An 11,532-nucleotide genomic window follows, 5' to 3' on the forward strand; every position below is an offset into this window, starting at 1 on the left:
ACAATGTAACTCTAGTATAGCAATTTAAGTTGTGAGTTTGTGCTAGTTAATTGCCTATAGAAATTTCTAGTAACTTCTTGAAGTAAGTTGGTGCTTTGAGAGTATCTTCCATTTAAGGGCTAAACTTTAGCTCTATTAGATACTAATTAGGAGTATTAAATATAGTCTAATTACAAAACTAATTACACATATGGAGTCTAATTCATGAGACGAATCATTAAGCCTAATTAGTCCATGATTTGATAAGGTGGTGCTTAATAGATTCGTCTCGCGAATTAGCCTAGGGGTTCTGCAATTAGTTTTATAATTAGCTCATGTCTAGTCATCCTATTACCATCCGAACATCCGATGTGACAGGACTAAACTTTAGCCCCTCGTATCCAAACGCCCATAGCGTAGGGGTATATACATCATTTTACCTATCTATTGGTTTGTATGAAGAATGTTAGAGTTGCATTCTTTCTGGGACGGAGGGAGTACCATTTTTGAATTGTGAGGCTCCAGCTATTTTTTGCCATTTATGTCCAGCTCACAAGTGTATTTCCAGTTCGATCTTTTTTGTTACGTCAGTTCAGTCTCACATACTAGCAATTAGCAAGAAGGAAAAAATGAAAAACCTTTATAAGAAATTTTCGAGATGCTGCTACATCCCCAACAACACAACACAACACACAGCAGAAGAGCAAAACAAAACGCTGCTCCTCTTCCGCTTCTTTCCTACTCTACTGATACTTCTGCTCTACTCATGCTCCCACGGGCATGCCGACGCGGCGACGCCACATCCGGAGGTGTGCGGCATCGATGGTCGAACCACGCGTCGTCCTCCTCGATCACTTCACTTGAGCGAGGCGAGGCGCCTCACGAAGATGTCGTAGGCGTCGTCTCTGTCCAGCATGCTGACCCTGACGTACCTCGGGTCCGCTCCGAACTGGCTCCCGCTCCGGGTCAGGATCTTGTGGCCCCGGAGGAAGCTCGCGCAGTCCTCCACGTCCTCCCTGTCGCAGCGCAGCCATGCGAACGCTGCGAGCATAAGCACGACGGCCATGGAAGAGCGCGGTGAGACGGTGAACGAACATCACTGAACAATGTTCAGAAGTTGCATCTCGTGCCATGGCAGATCAGAGTTTCAGACATGGTGCGAGCGTTACCAGGGTTAGTGGATGCCGTCTCCTTGGCGAAGTTGCAGTGGCCGGAGGTCTCGTCGGGCAGGCTGAAGATGCCCGACGCGGCGGCGGCCTCGCGCAGCATGCTCCAGCGCTCCGCCATCTTGCGGCGCCCGTAGTCGAACAGGCGGTGCTCCTCCCTCGCCTCCGGGAGCTCGTAGGCGTCGGAGACCGCCCTGAGCACCTTGGCGGCGCGCAGCTGCGAGTCCTTGGACACGCCGATGGTGTTGAGCTCGATGAACTTGGTCATCTTCTTCGCGACGTCGCGGTCCTTCACCAACGCCCACCTGTGTGGAAACGTTTCATCAGAATTCAGAATATCGGCCATGGCAAATCTGCAATTCATGTCTGATGCTTGCAGCATCCAAGACAAACCAATTACCCGATCCTCGTGCCGGCGTGCCCTGTGCTCTTGGACACGGTGAAGAGCATGATGTCATGGTCGGCGCGCTTGGTGATGGGGGTGTACTGGGGCCAGTAGTAGGCCAGGTCATGGACGGCTATGCCATTGCCGGACTCGGAGGACAGGACAGCTTCCCGGATGGTGCCGTCGGGGTTGTTCGGGGAGCACACCAGCTCGATGTAGGCGTCGCCCTTGAACGAGTTGGCGTCGCCGGCCCACCGGAAGAGCCCCGACTGGAGGAAGTCGGTGACGGCAGGGTAGGACTGCACACAGATCATCAGATTCAGATCAAGTCAGCGCCTTGACTCGCCATCTATCATCAGATAGTTCAGACTTCAGGGCATGGGAATACTTTTATTTTTCTCATCAATTATTAGTATAGTTCAGAATTCAGGGCCAGCATGGGAACAATATATAGCAAACAATTAAACTATGAGCTCCGGCGCGCCGACGCCCATTACTGAACACATGATTTAGCACTAGATATGGAGCCGACACATGATGCTGAAACAGAACCCATATAATAGGATGCCTGTGCTTCTCTCTTCTCCCTCCCAGCTTAGCAGAGACGAAGCATGCCACATGAACATAGCCGGGAATCGCACATATTCACCGCCGCGCGCGCCATGTGTGAGCATATTCCTGCCGGCCGCCGGCACATGGAGCTCAATTTTGAACGGCAAGCCTCCCTCCCGCCTAACACGCATGCTAACCATCCATAAGACCAGAACCACTAACATTCTGGCGACCTGATTCTGGAAGAAGGGACCCACTAGCTGCTACTGATGGATCACATATTGTGTGAAGGGACATGTCGGCTACCCGCAGATCGCTGTAATGCCGGGCCGGAGGGCCCTACAGCGAAGCAGCGAGATCGGCCGGCCGCCATGAGCAGAGCAGAGCAGCACGCCATATGCTTGGTCACCAACCATCACATGACCGGAGGGAGAGAGGCCGGGTGGCTGTGGGAGCTGGGGCAGGGCAGCGTGCGTGTTGTTGGGGACAAGGGGGAGGGAACAAAGGCGAGTGCCCAGTGGCGCCATCGGTGTCCCCCTCCACGGCTTGAATTCTCCTCTATCTCCTCATCATTAAGTGGGGGAATGATAAGATAACGACGGGTCTTGCCATCCTTGTCACACCAACAATGGGCTCATCGGCACGCCGGCCGCATTGTTAATTAACTTGCATTTTTTTCCTCTCTTAATTTATTTATTTATTTATTAGGCTACCCGAGCAATCCACAGCGACGGAGGTGACAGCGATTTTTTTTTCTTACCGAGTAGTAAGGCGCGGTGGAGACGACGCTCATGGGCGCGCCGGCGCCGGCGGCGGCTGGCGGCGAGAGCGCGTAGAGCGCGGCCATGAAGAGCTGCGTGGAGCCGGTGCCGACGAGGACGTGGTAGCCGTCGACGGCGGCGTTGCCGACGAGGCGGTGGAGGCGGCGCACCTCGTGGTCGAAGCCGGGCTCCAGGAACCAGCACACGTTGCCGACGTCGGAGAAGTAGCTCATGGTCTGCCACCCCGGGATGACGATCTCCGCCGCCGAACCCGTCCCGCGCCAGAACTCCTCGAACATGGTCGGGTCACCGCTGCACCCGACAACGCGAATGTCAAACCCCCATTGTTGCTGTAGCCCAGCCCAGCCAGAGACCACACTCATCATGTGCCTCTCATTTAAGTAATTCGCATCATCATTAGCAGCAGAAGTAAATTAAAAATAACAACTAATACTAAAGCATCAAAAAAAGGTAGGTGCATGAATCGCGAGCAAATCTTCGATCTTGGGATGGGTAGATTTGCTCCGCGCATCGGAGTTCATTCTCCATTGGCGACGGCATTGCCCAGGGGACATGCCCCGTAGGGAAGAACACCTCTCCCCCCGCAGCAGCAAATTGCAAATATAGTAGGGGTGGAGGGTGGTGCGAGTAAATTAACATTCCCGTTTCCGCTAAACAAAAAGGGTGTTGCTCGCATAGCAAAGCACAACAGCACAAGCACTAGCAGGAGTAACAACGGACGAACGAGCTGGCAAACGCGGCAGCGAGAGAAAAGGGGAGGATTTGAAAACTCACTGGTCGAGGTTGATCACGGACTCCGGCGTCACCGCCGGCTTGCCCGTCGACGGCGCCCCGGCCGCCACGGGCTCCTCCTGCTGCCTCGCCGTTCTCCTGCCGCTGTTGTCTGCAGCGTCGAGATGCATCAGGCAGGCCTGCTGGTGCTCCTCGTGGTGCGGAGGGACCGTGCTGTTGACGTAGGGGTGGGTGCGGAGGAAGAGCCCGACGTTGAGCGCGAAGGAGACGAAGAAGGCAGCCTGCCACTGCCAGAGCGGCGGCGCCGGCTTCCTGGGCTTGTTGCCGCCAGCTGCTCTGGTGGAAAACTTCTTCCCAGGCGGCGGCTTGCTGACGGAACGGGGCGCGGGGAGGTCAGGGCCGCCGTTCGCCGCCGCCGCACCCTCTTCCCGACGGCTCGGCGGCGCGGAGGACCTGGGGGCGGCGGCGGTGCCGTTCGGGGCGATGAGGCTCGGGGGCGGTGGCCGCACCATCCCGCCGGCCGCCGCCGCCCCCCGGAAATTCCCGTCCACCGCCTTGCCAAGGTGCTGTAATGCCGCCATGCGTGGAGCCCGGGGACAGCGCGTGCTACCAAGGCACACCGACCTCCGCGAGTGGTGGGCCGCGGCGGCGCCTTACTCCAAGCTTCTTGGGGGAAGGAAACAAACGGGCGAGGACTGAGGGAGAAAAAAGGGAAGAAAAAAAAAGGTGGAAGCGCTTCTTGGATTGAAGCGAAGTGGGAGAACTGGAGGGCGCTGGCCGCCGATTGGAAAGCTGGAGCGGTGGGAGGCCGCTGCAATCGGATCGAAGGCTCTCTTGCTATCAGCAAAAACTTGGCTACAAGACCACAAGCCACACTCTAGCTCCTCTGAGGCTTCGAGCTGTACTTCGCTAAGCTCTCGTGGTAGAGGAGGGTGCAAGCACGAAGGGCTTTGCTGCGAGCTGATTAACTGTAACAGCTGAGCTTAAACAGTGTAGTACGCTTAGCTCGAAAAAGTGGCTGGCAAGAACAGGTGAGCAGCAGCAAATGGCCACGAAAAGGGAAAGCGAGGGAGGGGGGAGGGGGAGGGGGGGGGGAAAGTGCTGTGATGCTCAAGATGGAGAAGCTCTCAGAGCACAGAGAGAGAGGGAGAGAGTGGCGCAGGCAGGGACCAGCGAGGAGGGTGGTGATGCAGCATTTTATAGGGTCGCCCCACTAATCTTCGATCCCCCCGCGGATACAAAATATTCTTTCTTCCTAGTAGTACTGTGCTGTTGAGAGCGCCCGAGCACACGGCTGGTAATAATGCCGCTCGGGGCTTTCAGGCCGTTGTGTGGCAATCGGACGGTCCGTCGATCGTCCACAACAATGTCGCCATGTATTGTTATGATGAGGGTTCGTGCAACTCAATTACTCAACGTACCATGACCTTATGATTGGGTGGTTGCTTTTCGGATCTGTGCTGAACTCTTCTCCTAGTAGCTAGGCTACCACGCATCTATTATCTTAATATAATAATACAATAGTAATGTTAAAAAAAATCACCATGTTTATCAAGAGGATCTAGAAATTTCCACGTTAATCGAAAAAAAGAGAAGAATATAGATAGTTGGATTTTATCCAAAGAGTTAACGTTCAATACGGTGAAAGCTTTATATAAAAAGAAAGAATCCTTATGATGGCCAAATCATATATATGTTTGTTCATGACGTATGTCTCCCTTCTCCAAGCAAACGAATATCAGGTCAAATCTCCTCCCAAAATAGCAACTCAATCTCCGTCTCTTTTTACATGGAGTAGGAAATGGACATATATAGAAAGAAATAGGAACTGGTTTGCCCCTTGATACATAGACGACTATCATCCCTATACATCAAGTATGAAGTCGCTGGGTTGATTCATACTGCAACTCAGCAGCAGACACGCAAGCCTTGGACATGTACACGAGGACTGCTACGACTTTGTAGGGCGAGCAGCATCTCCAAGGCACAAATACTGACGCTTGCATGCAACAGTGCAAGCAGCACACGATTGCAACGACGATCGAGCTTGCAAGCTAATTTAGCCAATAACATGAATTTCCGTTCTCATGTGCGCACGGACATGCATTCTTTGCTGCAGAGCCAATCTCAGAAAAGTCCCGATTGTTTCAATTTTTGGAATGTGCCGGCGACAGATCCGTTGCTGAGGATTACGACGTGGTTCATCAACCTCACAAAGGTCATTGTCTTGCTGAATGGACGGAGAGCATATGCAATCTCGCACTGTACATGTCATACGAGGCTGTTCCAATACAAGATTATGGATTAAAAGATAGGACTAGATTCCAAGACAAGATTATGGATGGCCTTTTTTGACAGTGGCATGCTGCTAATACTCTTCAGAGAAATTTTCAATGTCAAATAAAATTAACAAATAGCTAAATTAAGAATAAAATAATAGAAATGTTTTTTTATTCCACCGGCATAGGGAAGCAAATTCTTTAAATAGTAAAAAAACTCATTTAGAGTATAAATATTTAGTAGCTAATTTCAAAAATAAAAATAATATAAAGTATTTGATACTCACGTGGAATCAAAGAGTAAAATTAATGGTATACCAAGGACAAATAATCCGATCCATTAATGTAAAACAATGGATAAAAATAATGTAACAATAGATATGCCATAAAGGGTGGAATTTAACCAAATATAAATATAGCATCCTTTGTCCATTGGAGTTGTGATAAGAGAAAAGAAAATGAATCGCTCCATAAAAACCAAACAAGTGTGACATATCCTCTCGCCTTATATATTTCTTTTCATGTCATCTCTCACATCGCCAGCCACAGCCATGGTAAGTGCTAAGGTAATAAGTCATTGATAATGGTCATCAAACCTATAAGCGATAGTGTGTTGGTACCATCAACATGAAGAAGAATGCTTCTCTAAGAGCAACTCCAGCGGACCCTATAAACATCTCCCTACCCCAAATTTAAAGGGTCAAGTAAAAAAAACATACTCCAGCAGGCCCTCTACTAGGCTCCCCATTTTGGGGAGACCTCCAAATTCCCCTATCCACGCTCCGTTCCTGGGGGTCTAAGGAGCCCTCTATCCATGGGAGCTATTGTTGAAGTTGGACATATTTTTGTGGTTAAAAAATAAAGAGAACCCCCTTTGCAGGATTTGGTTTGAAGGCTATTGCTGGAGTTGTTCTAACCCTACCAACAAAGAAGAAGGGCTCTAGAAAAGACAACCTCAAAAAAATTAGTACTTGAGAATTAAAAGAATCTGCCGCATAGTTTTGAAGTGCTAGAAATTTTCATGTTAATGCTGATAAAAGAAAGATATATATTTTTTATTTATCATGGTCCCAAGTTATAATGGTGGATTAATTACACTAGAGAAAAAAAAATAAATATATATATATTTTATTTATCATGGACCCATGTTATAATGGTGGATTAATTACATCAACACTGGAGACTTTAAAATAAAAAAATTGGATTAAAAGGAATTAAACAAAACCATGGATGTTGTTGCACATGCTAGCTAGAAAGACTAAAATAAATAAAGGGGGGCACGACATGATCACGATATGTAGTGTGGAGCCGCTCCAGCATTGGAAAGAGAGTGAAACCAAAGGCACCCATTAACCCAATGCCCATAACCTAATGAAAGAACACATTGCATGTGCTGCTCACATCCCCAAAACATAAAACACAGGTGAAAGAAATATTGCATGCATCTAAAAAATACGTGCAAAAAAAGAAATATCATCAATGTTTGTGTTCCAGCACACTACCACACCAAAGTTAGAGCAAAGCGTCATGGGACAACGCTTCTACAAGGATTAACTCAAGAGTGCAATGTATATGCACCTCAACAAATTGGTGTTAATACAATTGGTGGGTGCAATGAGGGAAAGGATAGAAGAGTCAAGGAGATCTATTGTGCCATAAATTTTCACAATCGCGGGTGAATGAATATGAGGTAATACTGCATTCAATGATCAATGACAGAAATCATGCTACATCCTTAGCACATATTCCGTACTCTATTCAAAATAATTTCAAAATTAAAAGATATACCTAAATTAATGAAACAATAAATGAATTTTAAAAAGGAGATTATGATAAAATCAAAGTTCTACAATGGGTCCAAGCAGTTAATATAATTAATTGAAATTAGCGCTTCAATTTTCATATGGCTTTGGAATGAAATAACAAGATAAAATTCTATGTCAAATAGACATAAATAAATACCAAAGATTTTTAGTAAAAAAATAAACAAAATAGTATGTAGTTATATTTTCATATCTATCAGGAACAAAAAGACATACAAGACCCATACAAAATCTAATTCACAATAACTAAATTGTATACTAAAATCGAACTGGCTCATCTTCTTTATGGTGGAACCTACCAATCTATTACCTGAGTCCTTGACTCGCCATGAGTTTGTATTTTTCCGGTTTATTCCATAAATTAACCATTGCTAGAGATCTGCCAGCTCAGTATCTCAAAGGTGCTCCTAGGGGTAGTGTTGTGTGTGTATTCATAGGAGTGAGTGTGGAGACGTGTAAGTGAGTGGCTGCTTGTGTACAGTTTTTTTTGCAAAAAATTATACTAAAAAAATATGAAGAATCTATATTGAATACAATATGAGAAAAAGTAAAACATACCCTCTACTTTTTGTGTTTTGCTCTTCATGACACCATTTCTCCAAACTACATAACACTAATAACGTTGATTGGGAGGGTGGAATTAGAAGCATCATGAAAAGACATATGCAATCGTGTTTGTTAAATTCATCAAGAAAATCTAGATAGTGTGCATTGATTGACTGTAAAAATTTATAATGTTTGCAGTAAAAAAATTAAAAAGATAAAATAAAAAATCTAGCCGTGCTATTTGCGCGGGCCACCTTGCTAGTTGTGAAACGCGCTTGTTTCAGCTTGGATATTGCAAGTGCCAACAAGCTAGCTACAGTCCCACGACCTTTAAGCTAGTGAAGTGTATTATCACTCGTCTTTTCAAAATCCGATGAACAAACACTCTCATACATGCATGCGCTTAACTCCACAAGTATCTTTGTAGGATTGACCGACACATCCTATATATTAACAAAGTTAACATAGACAACTCATTGTCGTTACCAATTGGAAATATCAATTATATGCCACAAAAAGAATAATTGACTGAAAATGCAAACACCCTTCTTAGTCGGAGAGGGTGCATCCGATACAACCAAAAGAACTATTAACTAAAACCATGAATATCTTTCTAAGTCGTTGATTCAAACTCGAGTGAGTATATTCTACAGTAAGAAACCTATCTAACTCAGATAAAAGAGTTCGCGTCACTCACTTTTGTGAAAGCCTTAAAATTTATTATTGTCAATGAGTTATGTTTTTCTCTCGTGACGTCAATAAAGTTTTGAAAAAACGAAGAGAAAGACTAATCAACTTCTCATTGTGCAACATATATAACGACCAAATCGGTCCTCTGCACATATAACGACAAATGAACCAACTGTCGCAAGTTTGCTTCATGTTGATCATTTCTCTGAATTACTTATTGATTCGCCTCCTAATAAACAACTGATTGCCTTTTTAGGTGAGATCCATTTTCTAGTATTCCCTGTATTTAAATTTCAGAAACCGGCCATTCGCCAAATGGCTCTCTCTGGTATAAAGATAAAGTTGCGAATTTTCCTAGCTGCTAGGCGTAAAAGATAATTAGTCAGCAAGTCAAAGTTCCAAATAAAATAATAATTGGATGAAGGAAACCGAGTATAACACTTTACATCTCTACCGAATACCGAATAAAGCACACAGAAATTTGTTGAGGCACAAAAAAGGAGCCTCTGCTTTGCAAGTGCACTCATCGTCATTTGCGATTCTTTTCTGTTTTCTATTTGAAAACCGTGTAAGGTAGGGAGCCACAAGTGCAAATGCAGTGCAACCCATTCGGGTTGATTCTTTCCATGTTTTGTATATCAAGTTGCTAGTGCTTTGCTTTTCTTATTTTTTATTCCTCGCCTTTCTAAAAGTTTTGGGGGTGTTTGGGAGGAGGGGGCTAAATTTTAGCCCCCGTCCCATCAAATGTTTGGACACTAATTAGGAGTATTAAATCTAGACTAATTACAAAACTAATTACACAATCCCTAGACTAAATCGCGAGACGAATCTATTAAGCCTAATTAGGCCATGATTTGACAATGGGTGCTACAGTAACCATTCACTAATGATGGATTAATTAGGCTTAATAGATTCGTCTCGCGATTTAGCCTATGGGTTCTGCAATTAGTTTTGTAATTAGCTTATATTTAGTCCTCCTAATTAGTATCCGAACATCCGATGTGACAGGGCTAAAGTTTAGCCCACTCCTTCTAAACACCCCCTTAGTTTATGGTTTATGAGACTATGCAACAGCATCCCATCATTTGTATATGATGATATGTGGGAAAAGATGGTGAATGAGTTCAGGGAAAGGACCATTCAATCATGTAAGCATCAATCAGACAATGATTCGCCCCATGATCAGAAAAAAAAAACATATCATAAAATATGGGGAGAGATGCTAGCCGCATTTGTAACATGGAAGTTTCGTAGAATTTCAAACAAGCGGTGCCATTGGTAATGTTTTTAAGAAACATAGTACAGACGTGAATGTTCACATACATGCACACTCAATTCTATAAAATTATGAAACCATACTAGGCAGTCACTTTTTATGTGGTCTCATCACCTCTATCATTGACCATCTCATGAGAAGTTGCCTTTGTTGAAAGCATGGTATATATGCAACAAAACATGAAATAAGATTAAGTCTAAACAAAATAACTATTCCTCAGACCTCAATGCATATATGCATGGTGCTCCATGTTATTGGGAGGCAGAGGAGTTGAACGTAGTGCAATCACCTTGAAAGAATCTTGAGGTCCCTTGGAATGGGCGGTTCATGATATAGAGTGGCTAGGACTAGGATTTTAGTACTTGGGCCACAGCCGTCTCTAAGCTTTCTTTGTGACGGGATGTGTCAAATGGGATAGCTTGTAGGACACAATTTTCTTTTCTCAAGCTCATAAACCTTTGGCCCTTGATATGATCTGACGTTCATATTCTTCCTTGGAGCATCTTAATTCCTTCAAATATATATTACTACGAAACATTATAGAACTATTATGGTTTTTGTTTGGCACATCGAACATGTAAATGTTTACTGTACATAGCATTATCATCAGGAGCCGATTAACAAAGGTCGCCCCACTTTAATAGTTTTTTCAATATCCTCGTATTTTTATAATTTTTGGAGGTGGCTCTGTACATTGGTCTCGGATAACGCAGAGGTCTCTCATCGACTAATGTACTCACGAGTGCAAATGCCCATGAGATAAAAAAAATTGCCCAATAAAATAGTGGAACTAAATCCCCTAGCATCATTAGCGGTATGAGTGACCATACTGCCAATATAATAGGGAGACGTGAAAACTACTCGAAACATCCTCGTGTTAAGTTAATCCCCACATAATCCCAAGGCAAGCATCTATATGCCCCTGAAGCTTATTACACTCTCGTTATTCCTGGTTCGCGGAACCATCAGCACACTGAAAGGTTTTGTGCCTAATACCAAGGTGTTTTTTTAGCAACAGTTGATTTTCATTGCAATACATAGTGATTATTGCAACAGTAGTCGATTTTGGTTGCGATAGGGTGACATATTGCCACCAATTGTGTGGTGTGATTATTGCAACAGTAGTCGATTTTGGTTGCGATAGGGTGATATGTTACCACCAATTGTGTGATGTTACGATATAAATTTTATTGATTCTAATAAGATGGATATATCGCAACGAATATATTTGCGTTCTAATTAGGGCGACGTTATTGCAACGCTAACGGTAATGGTTGCAAATAGATGTCCATGTTGCAACGAATATAAAGCGTTGATATTAG

At 44.9% G+C, this 11,532-nt stretch overlaps 1 protein-coding gene across 1 annotated transcript; it reads right to left on the bottom strand.

Annotated features, from left to right (window-relative positions):
• Nucleotides 1–540: 540 nt before the first annotated feature.
• Nucleotides 541–4,732, bottom strand: LOC101762186 (L-tryptophan--pyruvate aminotransferase 1). Its single transcript, XM_004968280.2, has 5 exons — nucleotides 3,639–4,732; nucleotides 2,843–3,155; nucleotides 1,546–1,829; nucleotides 1,149–1,450; nucleotides 541–1,020 (listed from the first exon to the last, which is right to left on the bottom strand). The coding sequence occupies exons 1-5, from the start codon at nucleotides 4,175–4,177 to the stop codon at nucleotides 836–838; spliced, it is 1,623 nt and encodes a 540-aa protein (XP_004968337.1). The 5' UTR covers nucleotides 4,178–4,732; the 3' UTR covers nucleotides 541–835.
• Nucleotides 4,733–11,532: the final 6,800 nt, after the last annotated feature.

This window comes from Setaria italica, chromosome V (genome assembly GCF_000263155.2).
Source record: "Setaria italica strain Yugu1 chromosome V, Setaria_italica_v2.0, whole genome shotgun sequence".
Classification (NCBI taxonomy): Eukaryota; Viridiplantae; Streptophyta; class Magnoliopsida; order Poales; family Poaceae; genus Setaria; species Setaria italica.